Here is a 23,534-nt window from a genome sequence, read left to right as displayed (position 1 = left end):
AGGACAGAACTACACCCACCCACCGAGTTTGGGCCCCGTGCGACCCACGGCGGCCTCACATTAGCAGTCACAGACAAACAGACAAACAGAGAATAGCGTATTATAATATAGATCATGATACATAATGTCCGGAATAATCATATAGGCTAGGCCTAGGCCCTACTGACTGAACTTGACTCGTATATGAGACGTCCCTTTTAAGGGACTTTTTTCCCTCCGGAAAAGCAAGTAAACTGCGTACGGCTATTTAATACATGGGACTTACTTTACTACAAGAGACTTCTGGAAGAAGACGCATGTGGGTTGGAAACGCAAAGTAAACGAAGATAAAATCGATTTTCTTCATAATTCTACATAGTGCAATTTTATCAAAATGGTGAGAATTGAAGTGTTAAAATGTGACAAAAACGTTAAAAATTTTCTTTTTTCCATCAGCAGTACTTTAATACGGTTTTACGGAACTTGTCGACCGATCATAAATTAAAATAATGAAGCCTGCCGAATTCGGCATGTTTGACTTTGACGATGCTGAATCATCCCAGCCATGATCCAAATTATAATTAGTTCGTTTCCATTCCACATTAAAATTTTTACCTGATTTGTTAAGTCAGGGATCTATACATTGGTTTCTTAAAATTGCAAATAGACTCCCTGTTGCGTTGCGATCACAATAAAACAATTAATTAACATTCATTTTCAGACAAGCCTAGACTCGCTGAGTCTCATGGACGCCGTTCCTATGTCCATCAGACTCGTATTTCCCATTTTGGATGTCAATGGGAAATACACACTTAACGATTTGCGCCGGTTAGAAACTTGAAAAAAATCTTTAAAATTTTATCAATGTATATAAAAGTGGTACCAACGTTATTGTGCTTGCTAATTTAAGACTCGGTTGAAACAAAATTAAGGATCGAATGCATTTTAGTGTCCAAAAGGCAAAATTATCGTCAAAGTTCTGCGAAATCGGCACCCTTGCGAAGGGTTCAGAATTGAATCGAACGAAAATATCCGATCTTTGCGATCAAAAACACAAAATTACAACTTTAAACATACTATTGGCAAAAGACATTATTACCAAACAATATAGAATAGAAAATTTGACATCATTTTCTCAAAATATTGAAGAAATTTGCTCACTAGACATCGAAAAAGTACGCAATCCAATTCCCGTTCAAACGCGTGAGAAACTGAAAGTGCATAATCCCGACTAGACAAGCCCATCAATCATTTTTTGCCATCCTAGCTCGAGATACTCTAGCTAAAATACAGGTTTACATTTACTATCTTACATTATCTTGCTGTATTTCAGCTAGAGCGCCAAACAACAAGCAGCTTCCGGGTTTTTTTGAGAACAATAATTTATTTACAATACTGTTATGTATTGTAAGACGAAGTCGAAGCCGAAGAAGAAACCCGCCCCGTATCATCGTATGCCTGGTCGAGCACCCTCACGGACCTGAACGTAGTAGTGAGGGTGCTTGGTATATCCGCCATGTTTCAAATACATGGATGGCCAGCATTATGCGTCGGAAATACAACCAATACAAGATACAACAGAACAGGCTTTTCCATACAGTGAACAATAACAAGAAATGGAATCCAATGTTAATATAGATCTGCACAAGCGACTGATAGCCTATCTTTAGTATTGATGCTTTCAGGCTTTAAATGATAGCATGATAGCAAGAAATGGAAATCGCCCCAAAGGAAAGATTTTAATCGTGGAATTGATAGCCACATCTTATGGATTCACATTATCCTCCGGCGGAAATGTCAAACTGTCAATTACAACGTCTACTAGTGGACTGGTTTTGAAATCCACTCTCATCAAAGTAATCAAAACTGTAAACTACAATTTTATCGAAAAAATCAAAAGAAGAAATACTAAATATTGCTTAGTTTCAATGATGCTTACCGATCGAGTCGCCTTGATGGTGTATTTCCGATCATTTTGCAACGTGGTTGAAAAATATTTCCAAGACGCAGTATCGCCATTAAGCATGGCCCGTAACCTGGATAAAATTTAACATAATCGATCGTCAATCCTAGTTCACCTGAGTGATCATGTGGTTTGCCGAATGAAACCGAATGAACGGTATCGGTGTCGAAACAAGGATAGGATTGTTACTTGTAAACAAATCGTTTCGCCGGCACGTTTCAAGAAATTAAATTTACGATCTTTTGATAATTAGTAAGGATCGTTTATTTAAACCTCTGGCATGAGAGATTGAGAATGTGGGTTAAAGATAGGCTTCTCATAAAGCTTAAATTTGCGGGACATTATGCTGGCCATCCATGTATTTGAAACATGGCGGATATACCAAGCACACTCACTACGTTCGGGTCTGTGAGGGTGCTCGACCAGGCATAGGCCAGCATAATGGCCCGCAAATTTAAGCTTTATGAGAAGCCTATTTTAGTTGCAAAATGAGAACACAGAGTGGCTTATCTTTAACCCACATTCTCAATCTCTCATGCCAGAGTTTAAAATAAACGATCCCTAACTAATTATCAAAAGATCGTAAATTTAATTTCTTGAAACGTGCCGGCGAAACGATTTGTTTACAAGTAGCAATCCTTGTTCCGACTAATCGATACTGCTCATTCGCTTCATTCGCAAACCACATGATCACTCAGGTGAACTAGGATTGACGATCGATTATGCTAAATTTTATCCAGGTTACCGGGCCATCCTTAGAATGATATACTCGCTGCCTTGGAAATATTTTTAACCACATTGCAAAATGATCGAAATACGCCATCAAGGCGCTTACTCGATCGGTAAGCATCATTGAGACTAAGCAATATTTAGTATTTCTTCTTTTGATTTTTTCGATAAAATTGTAGTTTACAGTTTTGATTAGTTTGATGAGAGTGGATTTAAAACCAGTCCACTAGTAGACGTTGTAATTGACAGTTTGACAGTTCCGCCGGAGGATAATGTGAATCCATAAGATGTGGCGATCAATTTCACGATTAAAATCTTTCCTTTGGGGCGATTTCCATTTCTTGCTATCATTTAAAGCCTGAAAGCATCAATACTAAAGATAGGCTATCAGTCGCTTGTGCAGATATATGTTAACATTGGATTCCATTTCTTGTTTATTGTTCACTGCATGAAAAGCCTGTTCTGTTGTATCTTGTATTGGTTGTATTTCCCACATATACCCGCCCCGGAGCCCGCCCTACTCATTATTTCATTGTACTTAAATTGCAATTTGCCTCCACACATTACGTAATCAACATTCAACACAAAGCTTTTGTGAGGACTAGTGAGTGGATAAGAAATTGACAGCCATGGGTAGCGCTAGGTTGCTTGGGGTCCCGACCCCCTGTTTTTAAATTTTCTGCAAGTTCAGGGTCCCTGCAGACCCCCAGTTTTTCAATGTAGCGCTATTGCAGACATACTATTTATGCTGCATTTGTGCAACTCGTGACTCGCCAAACTCTACTCCGGACCCCCTACTTTTTAATTTTCAGCAAGTTCGGGGGTCCCTGCGGACACTGGAGTGTCTTGTATCTTGTATCTTGTGTTTAGTTCTAGCGCTACCCCTGTTGACAGCGGAGGATACGAACGACACAACGATTTTTAGTTGTCAATCATGAATTGCCGCAACGTTTTAGTATTTTACTGCATGGCATTCCGCAAGCACCATGACAAATTATGCCGTAAGATCATCTCATATGAAGTCAGCTGAATGCGATCTGTACTTTTGTAACATTAATGCTTTTGATCGCCTATTATCGGCGAATTTGCTTGAAAACATGTGAGTTCATGTTGTGTAAACATAATTAGCATGGACACAAATGAAATTACGATGCAATACAATGCAATTTGAATGCACTGAGAAATAAGGCTGCCCGGTTTTATGCAGAATTAGACCACGTCTGGCCCATCCCGTCTTGAATCTTGAATCTATCTACTATCCACGACGACACGTTAGTTACTGTGTGGATAGAAGATAGATGGTGGTAGTATAACACGCTCACTGCTCAGTCATCATATCGCCTTCAGTTCTAAAACGCATCAAAACAATTTTTTTAGATTGTCCAATTTGGCTACAATTTTATTTATGAAGTCAGAACAAAATATTAATTTCTGACATGATCGTGTTCTGGGTCTGAACTGTTTCCATTCGAAATCTTGATGCCAAATTGGACAAAAGAAGCACATGGTCCTACTTCACAGTTTTTTAATCCCCTATTCATGATCATGTTGCATGAATCACTCTATTGAGGACCATCCTTTTGAGTATTTGGACAAGTGGAACAGTTTTGACAGGCCTTTTGTCTACCTCTCTGTTTGTAAACAAACGAGGAGGTCGAAATTGTTCTCCTCGGCGAATACGAAAGGCAGCGTAATAGTACGGCACTAACATTATGTATCTTAGCTGAAGTATGTGGCCCAATGGTTAGGATGCGAGCTTCATGATCGGAAGGTTGCGGGTTCGATAGCTTTTATAGCTTAATTCCCAATTGCTTCACTCCACCCAGGTGTAAAATGGGAGCTGCTGGGGGTAATCACAATCTAAGTCGCTGAGAGTACCTGCGCATCAGTTGCGGACTTGGTGAAGCGGAAATGATTCTGATATATTCCTAATGGCAGCGGAATAATTGTTGAAGTGTGCTGATAATTAGGCCATGCCTAGCTGAAGCGCACGTTAAATCAAACAACATTTATTTTTTATTTATTTTACTTTTAACCGGAAACACAAGTGCTGAAGTACAAATTCCGACCATATTATAGTCCGTTTAATTCTGCAACCTTGCTTGATCAAAGTAAGTTGTTTTGACGACCGACCAGCGCCACTCATTAAATACTAATGGGAAAATCCAGTGCTGGGCAAATCAATCCATCTCCCGATTTGCAAAGGTTGACTTGTCAAGTTGTCACTGCAAACTGATGGTGGTCCCTTCCGGTAACATGTGAGCCCAGCACTACACGTGTTGATCATGATCACCTATATTGATGTACCTATAACAATGGGATGTCTGACGATCACTCGATATAAATTGACACAAATGTCATTTTTCATGAGTACAGTCATGTAGTTGTAGTGTCATCTGTGATTGCTAAACTTATTCTATGCATCAGCTTTTGTCCAAAGAAATATTTAAAAAGACGATTTTTGAGCGATTTTTATGAGCAGCGAAAGTCCACTCCACGACTATACATAGTACATGTAGTATGTGAATGGTGATGAATGCACGCTAAATCGCGGCGGCACATGAATTTATACTCGATCGCTGGATCACCATGTGAATTCACCTCTCGAAAACTGAAAACGAGCACGCTGACTGGCTTAGCATTTGTCAAAGTAGTTTTGTAAACCAATCAGGTTAGACGTGATTTAATGACAGGGTCACATTAGGGTCACATTATTTAATACCGAAAAAGGCTGTCGCGTTCATTGATTGGCTTACGATTGCAATGAATGGTTTTTGCAAGTGCAACCAATCACAAAACGGGTTTTACATGTATACATGTAGCGCCCGTCAGAAATTTTGCACACGTCCATGACGTCATGCCCCAGTGCCATGACTGCCCACAATATGTATTTCCGACCATTTTGCAACGTGGCTGAAAAATGTTTCCAGGACGGCCAGGTAACCTGGATACAAATTGAACTCAAACGACCGTCCAACCCCTGTTCACCTGAGTGACCATGTGGTGTGCCGAATGAATGGAATCGGTGTCGGAACAATGATTGTTACTTGTAAACAAATCTTTTCGCCGGCATGTTCAAGAAATTAAATTTACGATCTTTTGATAATTAGTTAGTGATCGTTTTATTTTAGCCTGAGCCTCTGGCATGAGCGATTGAGAATGTGGGTTAAAGATAAGCCACTCTGTGTTCTCATTTTGCAACTAAAATAGGCTTCTCAAAAAGCTTAAATTGACAGGCCGGGATGCTAGCCATCCGTTGTATAATAAAATGGCGGACATGCCAAGCACCCTCGCTACGTTCGGGTATGAGAGTGCTTGACCTGAATGACCAGGCATAAGAAAAGACCTGGATGGGTTTTCTACCTATGGCGCTCTAGCTCAAATACAGCAAGATAATGTAAGATAGTAACATGTAAACTTGTATTTTGTTTGTTTGTTTGTTTAAAAGGTCGCTCCATGTGGAGACACGCTTGGGTCCTGATGGGAACAGGCTCCTGAAAACAAAATGCTCAAGCCAGGCAAAAAAGCCTATTAGCTAGAGTACATGTATCTCGAGCTAGCTTGCTTACATATTTTTTGACTGCTCATTGTTTGTGCTTAATTTGCATCATTGACATTGACATTGAGTGAGTGTGTTCAAACCAGATTCGAGAGAATTTTGTAAAAATCATTTCTTGCAAAAAATATGCTCACACTGCACAAATCGGGTTGGGAATGGAGGGAACTTTGTGTCAAGTTTTGCACCCTGGACATCAACGCTTTAAAAGTTTAATATTATTATAGCCTACTGCCTATTAATTTTTTTTAATTAAAAAAAAAAATCTTAATTTTAAAATTTGTTTTCCTCATAGTCGCTCCAACCAGTACAGATTCTGCAGTCGTCGGCGCAGGAGGAGAAGGGTGAGACTGCGCGTATGTCATCTTTTGTGGGTGCCATCGCTATAGGTGACCTCATCAAGAGTACGCTTGGCCCAAAGGGAATGGTAAGTATTGATCTCACTGCAGGGCGGTAGACGACTATTGCCAGGGTTCGAATTCGTTTACAAATTTTGTGTAGCAGTTTTTGGCTAATTCATCATAATCAGGATACTTCTATATACTAAAGCACTATAAAAATTGCTATACAAATGCAAAATTGGGTAGCTAGCAGTTGCTTCAAAATAAGGAGCAAACTGCTATGCGATACAGCCGAATTCGAATCCTGAATATTGCCCATATAGCGGACATGTCCCATATATTTAGGTTTGTAAGAAATATCAGGGCCTAGATTTCGTCTTGGTTTGGGAGAATCAAAATCCATCATAGTCACTGCACTTACTGTATGATACAATGCTCGAGAGAAGTTGATTCTCGCAACCGAATCTTACGAGAATCATTACGAGAATCGATTCGGTGATTCTCGTCGAAATCTAGGCCCTGAATATGTAAATTATTTTAGTTGGTTAATGGTTACATATTTTTACATTGTGTAATGTCATGAATGTAGACAGGCAGGGACTTTATAGCTGGTTGGTGCACAGTGTAAGTAAATAATGGTCAGATTTTGATGCTGTATTTTTTTGAGAGCCAGACATACTATGACCACTGACCAGCCCTTCGGCACCCACGGCATATGCCGACGGCCCGTCGGTGCCCTTCCTACCTGCTGTACTGCCCTCAAATATGTCCTTTACCAACGGCAGTCACTTGCCGTGCCCTCTGACGAAGTTGTTGTTGGTGTCCTACCCTGCCCCTTTATTATAAAATCATCAATGAGAACGATTTAAAATGGAATAAATATTTTATTTTTAATTTCAATTGTGAAGCAACTAGCCCGGCAATTTCTATAGCTTTTTAAGCTTATTCAACATACTTTTGGCATGTAATTTCCATTGTGCATAAATTGACATTTTAGCAAAATAGACTAATCAGTAAACGAGTTAGCGTCATTGACCTACTCTATCGAGTTTTCTTCACTTTTGAGAAATTGCCTTGGTCCCTTCTTAAAATTTTTAACAGTTGCCATGATGCCCTTTTGAAATATTACAAATTGCCGCCGCCTCGCCTTTTCAATGGAAGTCCAAGGCAAATATCAACTTGTCCTCAAAAAAGTTGCCATGCCCCTTGAGCAGTGTTTGATTTTCATCTATTTTTTGTGTAGCAAAAACTACTACTCACTTTCAGATTTGAGTAGCAATGCCAAAATTGTGAGTTGCAATTATTTTCACCATGTTTTGTGGATTTTTTTGTATACCTTTTACCATCGCCAAAACATCCCTACTTTCAGGGGAATTCCTGCCATAACTGTATCTATCTGATCCATCTTTTTTCTCCCTTGCAAGTTTGTAGACAAATGCAGTGGCCAGTGACTCGGATCAATTTCGTATATTTTTTTGTGTAGCAAAAACTGCTACTCACTTTCCGATTTGAGTAGCAATTCCAAAATTGTGAGTAGCATTTTTGCTATGCTAATCCAGGTAAATCGAACACTGCCCTTGAGATCCTTAATTTGAGGGCTGACTATGTCCAATGCTAGTATGAGGTGTTAATCAATTCAAACAAATGACTTACAGTTGCTTGTCTACAGCATAGACGCCAGCTTTGTAAACTTGAAATAAAAATAGCATCGATTATTGGTACTTTTTCCTTAGAGTTGGTGAGTCTGTCAACCAAGACACACATGCTAGGTCCTTGAGTTTAAAAGAAAATAATCAAAAAATTTACTATACTATAGTATAAAGGGCAATGACGTTTTATTGTGTATATTTACTCTAGCCTTTGCTTAAATGGTACACTTGGATCTTTACCATTTCAGCATAGGCCAAACAAAGTAAATATACAAATTGGCATGGAGAATTTTATTTTGGTATTTAAAGCAAGATGGCGGAAGTGTCAATTGTATAATGATTTCTAATATTGTTTTATCTTAAAACACAGGACAAAATTCTGCAGTCCATGAATGACAGTGATCCAGTCCAGGTGACCAATGATGGGGCAACGATTCTTAGGTCCATCGGAATTGACAATCCAGCTGGAAAGATTCTTGTTGGTAGGTACTCTCACAAGTGTAGGCATGGGCATCACCGGTCTTTTGCATACCGGTATTACACAATTTAACATTGTGATAACTGTCCAAGGCTTCCGCTGGACGCGAATTCTTACGTCCAGATGCATTTTTGTATTGCTGGACGCAATGTTCAACAAATTTCAACAACCCGTTGCGTCCAGTCTGGATTCAGCCCAAAAATGAGTGATTATAAGCTTATCAAATTGGTGTTTGCAATGATTCTAAAAATCATGAAAATTTCTAAACCTCCATCGTGCATAAATGAATATTTTTATATCATTATTGACCAATGGACCAATCAGCACACGAGTTATTGACTTTTCACATTTAACCACTCCCATTTTGCAACACTTCCGGGTCACCGGTCAACCAGTCAATGAATGAAAATTCTTACGGCAGCGAGACGTGATAAGATTTTGCTTAAACACGAGAGCAAAAATATAACTTTTGTACATTGTCAGCAAGTTTGCATTCACGTAATTCGTTATTGACAATAATATAAATTTACATAAATCTTTAAAATCTCATCAGGAATCTGAAAGGAAATAGTCAAATATTTGCATCAAACTGCGATGTAATGCGATTGCAATACCCATGATACCGGCAATCGGGGGCTTTGTAAAATTGTATTCCCTGTTGTACGGAAGCACAAAAATTTTGTGGGACACGCATTTCCCGACCAGGTTTTACAGTTGTGTGTCCGATCGGACGCAGAGTTTTTGAAGGCTAGCGAGAGCCTTGTAACTGGCATGTTACGATACTGGTACTTCAGTCAATTGCAAAAAATATTAGTATCCTGCTTTCTTTATTTTGACACTGTATCATATTTTTAATTTTTCCCGTCTGACAGAAATCAGTCGAGTGCAGGATGATGAAGTTGGTGACGGCACTACCTCTGTGACAGTACTAGCCTGTGAATTGCTGAGGGTAAGCACATGTTGTGTACTTGAATACTCCCGGTTTGAGAAAAATACAGTACTCAATTTTTGGATTAGAAAAATATTATCCTGTATAGATGAGTTGACTTCTGACGTCATTGCCTGGCAGTATGCGCACGCATCGTCACAATTTCCATTATTTTTTGCCTGGCAGTATGCGCGCATCATTTTTTGTTCAGGGCCCGTGCTTTTAAACCTCCCGCCACATCACAATAAGGCTATAGAACAGTGTAGTTGTTGACTGGTTGTATGCAGTTTGCTCAAGCATACCAATATATCAGTCCCTTTGCCTTTGTTGATAAACATTGAGGTCAACTCATCTATAGGCAAATGAAACATAGCTGAATCCTAATTCTTTAGTTCTAATTGGTAATGATAGTTAGATTTTAGTTTTTGGTCAATTTTTTAAAATAGTGGGTGCAGTCATCATCAGCCAGGTTATTGTCCCCAGCCGAGACCCATCAAAATTTAGGGGTCAAAGGTCAAATTTCAATCTTGGTCCAATCAAGCTCAAATTGAACAGGAAAATCGCCATGGGTTGTTGCAGGTTCATTTACTTCTACCAAAAGTAATCGTAAAAGCAGACGGTGGCGAAAGCAGGCGAGACTCGTGGTTCGAGAACCGCCTTGTTTAAATAATGGCCAAAAATTCGCATTTTTTTCATATACTGTAACAGTCGAGCCCAAAGACTTTTACAGAGACTAATTTCAAGTTATAAATGCATTCTTATTTTTGGACAAGATGTTTAAGAATCACTTATAATCAATTATAAATGATAAATTATGAGCAAGCTCTTAGCCTATGAACGTATGTTTTGAGTACTTTGAATTTTGTGACTGCAGTTGTAAGAAATGCAAAATTGCATGTTTTTGTTTTATTTTCCCAATTGCAAAAATAATATTTACAATTTGATTTCAAATTGCCATTTAGAACCAACTAAAGGATTAGGATTTAGCTATGTTTCATTTGGAAAAACAAGATAATATTTTTTTAATCCCTAAAAATTAATGCTGTAGTTGTCTGAAATTTTGAGTAAATTACATTAAATTGTGTTTGGCCCCCTATTGGGTGCACCACAATTGATTTTGTGCAAGGGACATTTTGATTGCGGCAATAAGTGTATGGATCATTAAAAATTTAGTCGGCAACAAATGCCATATTATCTCTAACCCAGTTTTGTGAAAATTGCAGCTCAAAATACCTGAAAATGCACCCCATCTCTGCCCACAACCCATACCCAGGGTTGCCAATCCTGCAATTTGGTAACCCAATTGGGCGACACTGAAGATTTTCCCTGTAACTTCTGACAATTTCCTGTCCCATAAAAACCAATGGTTAAGAAAAAATTGGGTGTCTTTTCAACATTAACTCCTGCGACTTCCGGTAGTTCCCTGCCCCACAGAAGCCAATGGTTAAGAAAAAAATAGGGCGACTTTTCAACTTTGGCTCCAGTGACTTCAGATAGTTTCCTGTCCTATAGAAGCCAATGGTTAAAAACCGACTCTGTACCCACCATTTCATTAAGATCCCGCCTCCCCCACGCCTCCTTGTGGTTGATAACATGAAAAAAGAAATGCAATATAGCCTAGGCATATTTATCTTAACACTTTTAATTTTAATACCCCTTTAAAATAACTTGACAGGAAGCCGAGACGTTGATAGCACAAAAGTTGCACCCACAGACGATCATAGCAGGATGGAGAACAGCTGTAACAGAGGCTGCTAGAGTACTAGAGGAAGCAGCAAGGGATCATGGGTAATTATATTTAAGAAATAAAGGGTAGTGCCCTATCATTTACACCCAAATCATGTGTCCAAGGCAGTAAAAATGCAAACAATAGGCTTCCATTTACATGTTTTTACTGCCAAGGACACATTATTTGGGTGTGAAGCAGGGCATAATATAATCGGTATCGCATCGCATTTTGCTACACAATCTAGCCAAATTGCTATGCAATCACAAAAACTTATGTCATTGCTATGCATTTTGCAATTTTACTATTCAAAATTCTGACAGTAAATTATGCCCTGGTGTGAAGGATAAGGCAGCATCCTTGATTATTTATATTTTTTACTGAAAAATGGTGTGATTGAAAGAGAAAATATCACTTTTTGCCCAAATATATCAAGGTAGAGGGCGTATGTGTATATCCACAGTGCAAGTGATAGTGCGTATCGCTGGTAAATTGTATAATGTAACCTTGCATATTGCTCTGCGTAGAATGTGCATGCTTTATCGTGTTCCATACGCAATCAGTACATCAAATCTAGTACTTTCATATTTTGACGAATCACAGTGCATGATTTTCATTAATGGGTTGTGAGGGTAATAGAGTTGGGAATACAATTATACCACATTCCCAATCTCGTGTAAGTGTAAAACTGTACTTAACTGTCACTATTTCTTTACAGTGCCGATCAAGCAAAATTCAGGGAAGATCTGTTTAACATCGCCATGACAACGTTGAGCTCAAAAATTGTGACACAGGAGAAAGAAAGATTTGCTAATCTATGTGTAGATGCTGTTATACGTTTGAAGGTAAGGTGAAAATAAGCATGTATAACACGGCTATGTACTGAAGACGTTGTTTCTTTTCGCAAAATTGAGGTTTTTTTGATGTTCTTTGTTATGTCTTTTTTACAAATACATACATGTACAAGGAAAGAAAATCCAGATTTGTAAACCCCAACTGCACTATTTTATGGATTCCATAGTATTTTCAATATACGCCAAAGCTAGATGCAGTCCAGAGGCGTGCCAATTGTATCATAAATATCCCTGGGGAAGAACCTTCCTCTCTTCAACTTTTTTTTTGCCTGAGTGATAGAAAGTCAGTTAATGATAAATGTTGAGGAGAATCTTGCCACTGTTAATATCCAAGGTTGGAGGAGTCACACCTTGTTGGTGACAGTCTCTTGATGTTTTTTTTTTCTATTGACTAGCACAGACTACTAGAGGCTATTTGCAAACAGCCCCCGTCCCTGTGCTTTGTATACTGTAACTTTGTAATGTAACTGTAACTTTGTATGCTGTAACTTTGTAACTTGTAGAAGTCCCCTGTGGGACTTCTTCAACTATGTCAACTGTTTTAACCTTACACATGTTAACTTTTTATTTGTACTTGATTCGACAGGGCAAGAGTGATCTTCAGGCAATTCAAATCATCAAGAAATTAGGCGGTAGCATGTCCGACTCCTATTTGGATGAGGGATTCCTTTTAGACAAGAAGATTGGAGTGAACCAACCCAAACGTATAGAGAATGCTAGAATACTTGTAGCTAACACACCAATGGACACAGATAAAGTCAAGGTAGGCTATGTGTATAAAATGAATTTAGTAGGCCCTAAAACAGAACCCTGTGGGACTCCTATCTGGATGAGGGATTCCTTTTAGACAAAAAAATAAAGGGAACCAACCTAAAAGAAGAACTTAATTGTGGTGCACAGCACATTATTGTCATTTAATGTATCCCTACTGACCTCGGGTAATAGCATTTTCAACAACAGATATATATTTTGAAAAGTTCCTATTTATTTTTTTGAAAAACTTTGTGTTTTCCATTCTCAGGTCTTTGGATCCAGAGTACGGGTGGATTCCACAGCAAAGATAGCGGAACTGGAGCTGGCTGAGAAAGAAAAAATGAAGGATAAAGTGGAGAAAATCTTGAAGCATGATATCAATGTCTTTATTAACAGGTAAAGTATGTCAAACTCACATGCACATGCCCGCAACACCCCCACCCCTACCCACCCACCCACAAATGCCCCTACAAACGCTACCATCCCACAACCATCCACCCAAAGCAGATTAAAGATTAATATATTGTTTTTTGTCTCCCAATTTACTTAGGCAACTAATCTACAACTATCCCGAGCAGCTGTTTGCAGATTCTGGCGTCATGGCGATAGAGCACGCCGACTTTGAAGGTATAGAGCGGCTAGCGCTGGTCACCGGTGGCGAGATTGTGTCAACGTTTGACCGACCCGATCTAGTGAAATTAGGTCATTGTAAACTGATTGAGGAGGTCATGATAGGTATGTAGGATAAAATCGGCTGCCTTTTTTACAGTGCCCCTGATTGGTTAATTATTATATTGTATAATCATCTGAGTGACAAATCAAAATAGAGCTTTTAGATTTCTTGTCAAAAATAGCCCTGTAAAGTAAATTACAGGGGCAAGTTTTTTTCCAAAAGTAACCCCCGATAACAAAACAATTTGGAGGCTTGACTGATAGTGCCTTTAAAGTAATTTTCTTTGTTTTATTCCGTAGGTGAAGATAAAATGATCCGTTTCTCCGGCGTCGAGTTAGGTGAAGCGTGTTCTGTGGTCATCAGAGGCGCAACGCAGATGATTATTGACGAGGTGGAGCGGTCCTTGCACGACGCCCTCTGTGTTCTGACTCAGACAGTGAAGGAGACAAGGACAGTTTATGGAGGAGGTAAGAGAAAATGCATGCCACTTTGGAGCAAAATCTACAAATATGTGTCATTTCAAAGGGTGTGACTAGTCTCCTACGCAGCCAGTTTGGTTACGCTCCCTCCACACAAACAGTCTGCCAATGATAACGAACAAGGTCTTTTTGATTGGCTAGCCGTTTCCCATGACGTCATCCAGCACATGCTGCTCGCGTATCTGATTATTCAGCCAGGAGTTCAACCCACGGGCAATCAAGTTCCCGGATGCAGCGCTGCTGTTCGGTTCTCATTGACTTTGATTTGTCGCCTCTTAGCTAATCAGAAACGCTGTATACGTGGTCATTGGCAGACTGTTTGTGTGGAGGGTGCGGAACCAAACTGGCTGCCATGGAGACCACGGTGTGACCTGTCGGATAATTGTGTGCAGTGTACCCTATGTAATTTATGGGTGAGTACCATAGAATTAGAGAAGGAAAACCTGGACTCCCTATACCGCATGTACAATAGCACCGTCAGCTATATGGAGAATATTGGGGGTATTCGGATCCTTGCCGACAATGTGCGGAGATGAAGAAAAAACAATTGGGGGGTATTCGGATCCTTGCCGACAATGCGCGGAGATGAAGAAAAACAATTGGGGGTATTCGGATCCTTGCCGACAATGCGCGGAGATGAAGAAAAACAATTGGGGGTATTCGGATCCTTGCTGACAATGTGCGGAGAGAAGAAAAACAATTCTGCGCCTCATCTGGATCATCTTGTTATCGCGTGCAGGTCGCATTAAGTGTGTCTCTCAAATGCGCCCATCATTCATGGGTACCCAGATTATTAAGGATTAAGTCAACATGGAGTGAGAAATTTGCACTCAAAAGATTTTATTACTTGTGTCCATGTGGGCAACTTGATCAGCTAGTTACTACACAACATGGAAATATCGGCATTTTTGAAACATAATTTGGTTGAAAAAAGTGGTGGGGGCATTTATTTGAGGGATGGGGGACTATTGGAGGAAATTGGTATGTTACAAGTTACACACAATCAAATATGGATATTGAATAGTCACATGGCATATATTTTCCATTTGGCTATTCCAGTTGAAATCCATACACCCCCTATGGAAGACATGACCTTGATCTTCCACACAGGGAGTAGGAATTTCAAAAGGATTACCTGAATGGGTGACTCCCATTTAAAATGTAGATAGATATCTCATATATTTTTAATACCTTCATCCACAGGTTGCTCAGAGATGTTGATGGCCAACGCTGTATCCCAGCTTGCAATGCGCACACCAGGCAAGGAGGCCGTTGCCATGGAAGCATTTGCTAAAGCATTAAGACAGGTGAGTTTTATGTAGCATATATTTCATTTCATCTGTAACGTGTGGTCCACAATGCTAAAACATATAAGGCTGCAAGCCCCCTCCGGCTTGCTGTTGACTTCTGTGGCAAAGACTTGCAACTAATGGAGTTCAGTATTATGTTAGGAGCTCTTAGAAAAGTTATAATAATAATCAAGTGCCGGGGAATTCAATGCTCAGGACATAGCAAAACATACACCATAGCAGAAGTAAGTCATTATTACTGGTTATGTACAAATTTTTTGGTTTTTTTCTCACCACAGCTTCCTACAATCATCGCATACAATGCCGGGTACGATAGTGCTGAACTCGTCGCAGAATTGAGGGCGCACCACACAGAAGGAAGGCAAACTTTGGGATTAGGTAAGGATGTCCTTTGACCTTGTAAGCCTGTAAGCTCTCCATCCTTCTACTCTTTTTATCCCCCTGGCTTTAGCCATGAGGGGGGTATTGCGATAGTATAATCCTTCTATATGTATGTATGTGTATGTTCCATTTTGGTTAGGTTTTGGTTTTCGCCTATTTTCTCAGAGACTAGGGGTCACACATTCCTCAAATTTGGTGGGTGGGTACATCTTGACCCAAGACAGAACTGGTTTGTATTGATTAGTGGGTCAAGGTAACTGAGGTCATCCAGGGGTCATCTGAGGTCAAATTAGTAAAAACTTGTATGGGCATGAAACTTGGTGGGTACAGTCAACATTTAAAGCCAAATTTTGGAAGGTCATTTCGGGGTCACCAGGGGTCATCTGAGGTCAAATTAGTTAACTGTCGTATGGGCATGAAACTTGGTGGGTACAGTCAAAATATTACGGACATTTTTGGAAGGTCATTTCAAGGTCACCAGGGGTCATCTGAGGTCAAATTAGTAAAAACTATCAGATGGGCATGAAACTTGGTGTGTACAGTCAACATTTAGAGCCAAATTTTTGGAAGGTTATTTCGGGGTCACCAGGGGTCATCTGAGGTCAAATTAGTAAAAACTGTCATATGGGCATGAAACTTGGTGGGTACAGTCAACATATTTATTATTAATATTAATGTCACCAGGGGTCATCTGAGATTCTGAGGTACAAGTTTACTGACCGCCCAGCCAGGGGGATCGTGTTTTTTGTATTATGTTGAACAGTAACAAGTGGTGTTCAATTAGCTTAGATTCTTGAATTTTTAAGATATTTGAAAAAATAAAAACTTGTGGCCAAAGTTATCAAAGAAAAGTGTTAGCACAGCCTTAGACCTAACGTGATTTATACTTTTCAAATTCCCAAGTTCAATTTAAAACCCCATTTCGGTCCATTCTCAACTTAGGGCATATAGACCCTATTCTATTTAGCAAAACAATCTGTCCATCAATCTGTCCTGCCATTTCAATTTTTATACCGTTCCGATTATTGTATAGCTTCTATAGGTGATGATGGTCCACCGTTTTTGTTACACGAAATTATATGGCGCGAGTACGTTTTAAAAATTAAAATTATGGATTTCGTTCTCATTTCAACTGGTTTACAATGTAAATTGAGTTTTGTTTAATACCACCATTCCTTCCCAAGAATATCAGCATTCGCTTGACATTTTCAGATACAGTAACTTTACAAGAAATGTTTTCTGTAACCTGATTGTTTTAAATAATATTTTCTTGTATAAAAGTTCTTTTGTTTCACAGTTTTTTTCAGTTTGTATTCAACAAACAAAACGAAATAACAAATTGAAAATAAATGTGTAGTTTTATAATAGGCCTACACCTTCTCAGACCCATTCTCAGACCCATTCGCACAATCAATCAATCAATCAATCAATCAATCAATCAATCAATCAATCAATAAATAAATAAATAAATAAATAAATAAATAAATAAATAAATAAATAAATAAATAAATAAATAAATAAATAAATAAATAAATAAATAAATAAATAAATAAATAAATAAATAAAACAAATACAGAAGGAATGTATTTATATAAGCTGGGCCTATTTTAGAAAACCTTAGTTCCCATAAATAATAACGTAATGTTTCAACAGTAGGGTTTCAACACAAATTATACCGGCAAATATTTTGCTGGACAATACTTCCTGATGCGGACGGGATGGTCGAATAAATACCATCTCTGCGCATTGTGACATTCGTCCCCATTGCTCTAAATGGATTGATTCCAAAAATTTTATGGTACCCGACGTTCTCACGGCTTTTTTATAAAAATATCATGGAAAAGACCAAAATTGAAAAGAAATGGGGTTTTAAATTGAACTTCAGAATTTGAAAAGTATAAATCACGTTAGGTCTAAGGCTGTGCTAACATTTTTCTTTGATGACTTTGACCATAATTTTTTATTTTTTCAAATATCTTAAAAATTCAAGAATCTAATTAAGCTAATTGAACAGACAGTAATGACATTCAGTGTACATTCATGTGGGGAAGGTTTTCTCTCTGCCTAGACCTGGAAGGTGCTAAGCGCAGTGATTAATAGTGTGCTGCATACATGTACAACGCCTACACGTTGATCCACAAGCCTATGCACACTTTACAGGTTGTCGCTGACCACTCAAGAGCGCACACCATAGACATTCCACTAATGATTTTCGCAACCAGGATCAGCTCCCCAAGTTTTGTACGGGTTACAACGTGATAATTAGCAGTAAGTTCCTTGTCCAGGGGAATTTCAAGCTAGCTTAATTTTCACAGGACAGCATACTAAGCCACCGCCAGGGCTCGACTCTGGCACCATATGTGACTCCTCGCCACAACTGAGCCCGGATGTCGCCAGTGCCACTATTGAGATATGCTCCATCGAACTTAACAATAAACAATAGGAAAGAAAGGATTTATTGACTGTTTTATTGATTTTTCACTACTTAAATGTCAAGTACTATAGACATGATATACATCATTTTAAAGCTAATTTCAAGCAGAATATTTTGGTTGAATATCTCAAAAATGATGATTGGCGACATCCGGGCTCAGTTGTGGCGAGGAGTCACATATAGTCGAACACCTTTATATCGATTGAGCTAACTTGACTTCTTTTTACACCAAACCCATCCTATCATAAGAGCCAGAAATGAAACAAAACATACTTAATGGTCCGTCCGCCGGTAGAACAGATTTTTTTCCCATCGCCTAATGAAAGTCAATTTTTTGTATCTTGCAGACATGATAGAAGGCACAGTAGGAGACATGGAGAAGCTAGGCATCATTGAATCGTTCCAGGTCAAGAGACAGGTACTCATTAGTGCTCACGAAGCAGCCGAGATGATCATGCGTGTGGACGACATCATTAAAGCAGCACCAAGGTGAGGCTTAAGGGGTGCAAGCAGTGTCACTCCGAGTGGGAAATCTTGGACACTTTTTTTGTATTGTACCTTTAAAAGTAATGATGATAAGAACATAAAGTATATATGTGACACGATCTTGTCCATGGGGGCCAAAGGCGGCAAATTTGAAACTCAGATAAAGGTAAAAATATGGATTTAAAAATAATAAAATACATAAGAATATAGACATCAAAAAACTTCATAACTTTAGAACCAAGTATGCTAGACCTTTGGTGTTTTCAGCAAATGAAAGCCTATTGTATGTATAATGTAATAATTACAGTAACTCAATTTTCAAAAATGCCTCCTTTGGCCCCCATGGACCAGATCGTGTCACATATTATCAGAAAGGAAATCATGCAAGGAATCCAACTAACATAGCAAATTTCAGTAAAACTGAGCAGTTCTTGAGAGAAAAAAATTGATTTGCAAAGTCAGCGTACTTTTTTGCCCATGAGAAAGCATCACTGCATCATGCCCAGGAGTTTCCAGGGATGCTGCTCTCTGGACCCCAGGCCCACCACCTATTAAAGCTTGCGATACTTGTGTGCATATATATACATGTTGAATTAATAATTTTGAAGGACATTGCCGTTTTATTTTGCTGCTATCAATAGATAAATCACAGATCTTGTAATGTTTAGTGTCAAGGACTATAGCTGGTTCCTCAAGAAAAATCATGTGACTGGGATCATCTTTAGCTTATTTGCATTGTCTGGCTCGTCTGCTTAGTTTACTTCGCTTGGGCAGTTAAAGTACCTTTGCGAAGTAAACCACACAGGCGACACAGATTCATCATTGTTAAACGGTAATGAACAACAGTAAAACATGGTTGAATCCCTAAATGCGTCTATCCATCAATATGAGACCTTCGATCATCATTACATATTTACAATTATTTACATGATTTTCTTTTTTCCACTTTCATTTTCAGGCAACGAGGAAATGACCAATGCATGTAACGTCAGCTGCTGCTACTAGTGTCTAATGTTTATGTCAATATTTCTATTTAATAAGATGCGTAAAATGGGTTTATCCTTCAGTGTAAAAGAGCACGGAATTAGCCTGGCACAGAAATCTTGTGTTGGAGGATTATACAGCTTTATTCTGTAAGGTGCTTAATTCCTCGATGGAGTCTTTACACTAGTCTGACTTATGAATATTTTACACCAAGGATACACCATCTTGGGCTAGAGTTTTGTGATGATGTACAAGAACTTTAACTGTATTGTGGCAATAAATATAGTGGATGTAGTGCACGGCTCTATACTGTAAAAGTGGGACTGATTCACTTAGTTATTAATCTGTGATTCTGTGCTTCCTTACATATGTAGACACAAAATGATCATCTTTACGCTTTATTTTCACTGAAGCTGCTTGGAAAGCGAAAAACACAAAAATAAATGTAGTGCAAAAATTTCCACTTTTACATTAGAAGGCGAATCAGGACTCACCACCATCTTTATTCTGCCACAGGAAAAATTGGGGGCATTAATACTTAGTCTGCATTAAGGAATCACTGCTTGATACTTGCAATGCTTTCTCAAGCACATATTATCAGTAGATTTCAAATTTGATGCAGAAACATTTTGGTATGTTTCCGAGTGTTGTCGACAAGGACCTGTAAACCCCAAAATTTTCCACCATAGCTGACAGGGCCAATATAAAGGATGGTATAGGGAGACCAGATTCTCCTTCCCTTTATTTGAGAAATTATACCCAAGTCAATGTGTGGTTTGTCGCTAGCAAAACTCTACACTCATAAAAGTGAATGTGCTTTAACCGATTATGAAATAAAATTGGATCGGTTGAGCCCATATTTATTGGTCGAGCTATGAGTTTTAAAATATTGGACGAGACATAGTCGAGTCCAATATTTTAAAACTCATAGCGAGACCATTAAATATTGGGCGTAAAGCATCGAATTTTATCATTATTATGTTTTGGATCCAATATTATCACAACTTGGATCCATCAAAACATAATAATGCATAATATCGTGGATGTTTTGTATGTACGACTACAATATTTATGATGGAAATGAGCAAATTGTTCATTTGTCGCCGAAATCCTTTCAAGAAGTGGGCCAAAGTATCGAATTGTTTTCAAATGTTATTGTTTTTTATAACAGTTAAACATATCTAAGGAACTTTAAGTCCAACTGCAATGGGATTTTCAGCGTAACAAATCCTGTGATATTTCATTGAGGAAATGAACACAGATCTTGCTCATCAAATGGGCTCTTCCAGTTGAAATACATACACCCCCTATGGTAGACATGACCTTAATCTCCCACAAAGGGAGTGTAGATTTCAAATGGGAGATTAAGGTCATGTCTACCACATGGGTGTATGGATTTCAACTGGAATTTAATTGTGTCACATTTGTATTGTAAAATGTGTAACATTTCTTGGTCCATTTTTGGTAACATTTTTTTTATATTGTTGAAGTAAGTAAAAAGTATTGAGAATTTGCTGTCGATACTAACGCCAGCATTCCGCACTGTGTATTAGGAGACAAGTAGCATTGTCAATGTCAACTATCTGAATGTTATAATTTACTATAAAAAAATCAATTAAAGTTAATCAATCGATTATTAAAGTTATGTGCCGTGCGTCAAGCATGTACGCAGAAGTGATAAACAGCCACACTGATTGGCTAATCAACAATCATAACATAAAGACTGTCGGTGGGACTCAACCCATTGGTCATCAAGCGCATAGAAGTTGTGGAATCTTCGCTTCTTCTTCATGCGCGATTATCACCATCCCATACCTGGAACTCTGAACAATTATGAAATTCACTTTGCAACTATTGATATTGTCAAGATTACTGCATACTGATGAATCCTGGATAAATATAACCCGGTCCTTTTGTGTTATAATGACTATATTTAGCGAGCGATAAGCTAAACTTTTTTTGAGATTCAAAGCCGTTTGTTGCTGCCCATGCTCGGTGAATCGGGTATGGCACTGACGGGGTTATATCTAGGGTGGTTTATATACAACGGTTTGCCTCAAGTTCGGTAGTGGCGTAGGTGTGCATTTTGCTAGGCGCAATATCAAATCGTGCACGTAAAGTTAATCTCGCAGAGTGTAAATGCACGCGTACAAGAGCGGTTTGTCAACACGCTTGCAGCGCAACCATGAAAAGGCATTGACGTCACTACCAAACTTGAGATGAACCAAAGAATAGTAATCTGGTTTCAGTCAGTATACAGACTATTCACCAACAGCCAAAGTCCCTGTGCTTTGTATGCTGTGAATTCTTGCATATTTATGAGATCTGATGATGCGGGTGAATATTTGGTGAATAGTTTGTATACCACTTTCTAGCAAATGTAAATGATATGCAAAGCTGTTTAAACTACACATAAATGTGTGTAAATCAATGTATTACCGTAAAGTAACAGTTAATGAAAATGACATGGGTGGGGGAGTCATCACCTATTATATTAATGGTACTAAAATGTAAATGTTATTGCAATGTTGATAACTCAAGAGATGAGGTTATTATACAGAGATATTCCTGTAAAACAATTATTGTCGTCAACTTTGATGACAACCGATATGTGTGGGATGGGCAGGGCAATCTGCAGCAACCACTCCCCTCTTTCAATGTCAATTGTGTTGTCTTGCTATTTGAATAAAATGGCCAGTGTATGCTGTGCAGTGTATGTGATTAAGTGTGGCAAAGTTTTCATTCATGGTGATTTTCGCATATTTATGACCCCCCAGACAGTGTTCGAAATAAGCACTTATCCTCTTGTCCAAAAATCACTGGGGACAACCATATTGAGATATGTACTTATCCTCTGGACAACCACAATATTTTACCTCTTAAATATGACACATTTTGGGGACAACCAAAATGTTTTGAGGACAAGCAGAATTTATGCTCTGGTTGTCCTCGGGACAACCTCTATATTTTCCTTATTTCGGACACTGCCCCCAGATAACTGTAAATAGGTTCTTTTGTTTATACAGACCAACTATAGAGGGCGAGGTTTTGACTGAAAGCCATGGTCGCTCATTACTAGGCAAATTGTGCAAGGGACTGCTTTTGTGCGATTTTGCAGGTGCCCCCCGCTCATGATGGCCGTCAGTTCATGAGAGGCCGTTAGTAGACGGAAGGTGTTGGTAAAAAATAATTTGGGTGATCAATGGACTAATATTTTACTTTGCTTATTATGCACGGTGATGAAAGAAAGAATGGAAAATTGTATAAAAAATGTTTAAAAATTGAATTATATATAAAATTAGTTGTTTTTTGGTTGCTAGCGCCTGATATCTTCTTTTTTTTTTTGCTCTTCACTTATTCAAACCATAAAAAAAAAAATTGGGGCAACCATTCACAACTTCCCTCGGCAAAAAATATTTCCGTCAGTACATTTACAAGTTGTGCCCCCTCGGTTCCAAAATCCTGGCTACGCCACTGACTATAGACGAATCCAAGGAGCCAAGTCATGGTCAGGATTTGGTCGGACATCTTTGGGTCGCCGCTACCACCAACCTGGTGTTTTGAGCGTCCAATTGTGCAAATAAAAGCCGCCTAACACCTAGAGAAGATGCAAGGACGAGGAGGGTTAATAGAATAATAGCTAATAATGTATATAATGGAGATAATTCCGCAGGTAATCCTGTCGCATCTATTCATACATAGTCCTTTTGTTTGCAAGTACATCAGTGCATAGATACCGCGTGTCGTTAATCCGATTATTATGTTACTTCAACAGCGAATAGACCATGCTGTGTGTTTTGTCGAAGGGAACTGTATTGTGTTATTCTTTTG

The 23,534-nt window shown here is 38.7% G+C and overlaps 1 protein-coding gene across 1 annotated transcript; it reads left to right on the top strand.

Annotated features, from left to right (window-relative positions):
* The first annotated feature begins 247 nt into the window (after positions 1-247).
* Positions 248-22,424, top strand: LOC140139943 (T-complex protein 1 subunit beta-like). The gene is made up of 14 exons (XM_072161726.1): positions 248-376; positions 6,523-6,654; positions 8,588-8,699; positions 9,568-9,644; positions 11,299-11,411; positions 12,068-12,194; positions 12,790-12,966; positions 13,225-13,352; positions 13,507-13,691; positions 13,929-14,096; positions 15,312-15,415; positions 15,697-15,796; positions 18,581-18,722; positions 19,678-22,424. The coding sequence occupies exons 1-14, from the start codon at positions 374-376 to the stop codon at positions 19,703-19,705; spliced, it is 1,596 nt and encodes a 531-aa protein (XP_072017827.1). The 5' UTR covers positions 248-373; the 3' UTR covers positions 19,706-22,424.
* Positions 22,425-23,534: the final 1,110 nt, after the last annotated feature.

This window comes from Amphiura filiformis, chromosome 18 (genome assembly GCF_039555335.1).
Source record: "Amphiura filiformis chromosome 18, Afil_fr2py, whole genome shotgun sequence".
Classification (NCBI taxonomy): domain Eukaryota; kingdom Metazoa; phylum Echinodermata; class Ophiuroidea; order Amphilepidida; family Amphiuridae; genus Amphiura; species Amphiura filiformis.
The sequence above is the reverse complement of the archived record's forward strand: the minus strand, read 5'-3'. Positions and strand labels throughout refer to the sequence as shown.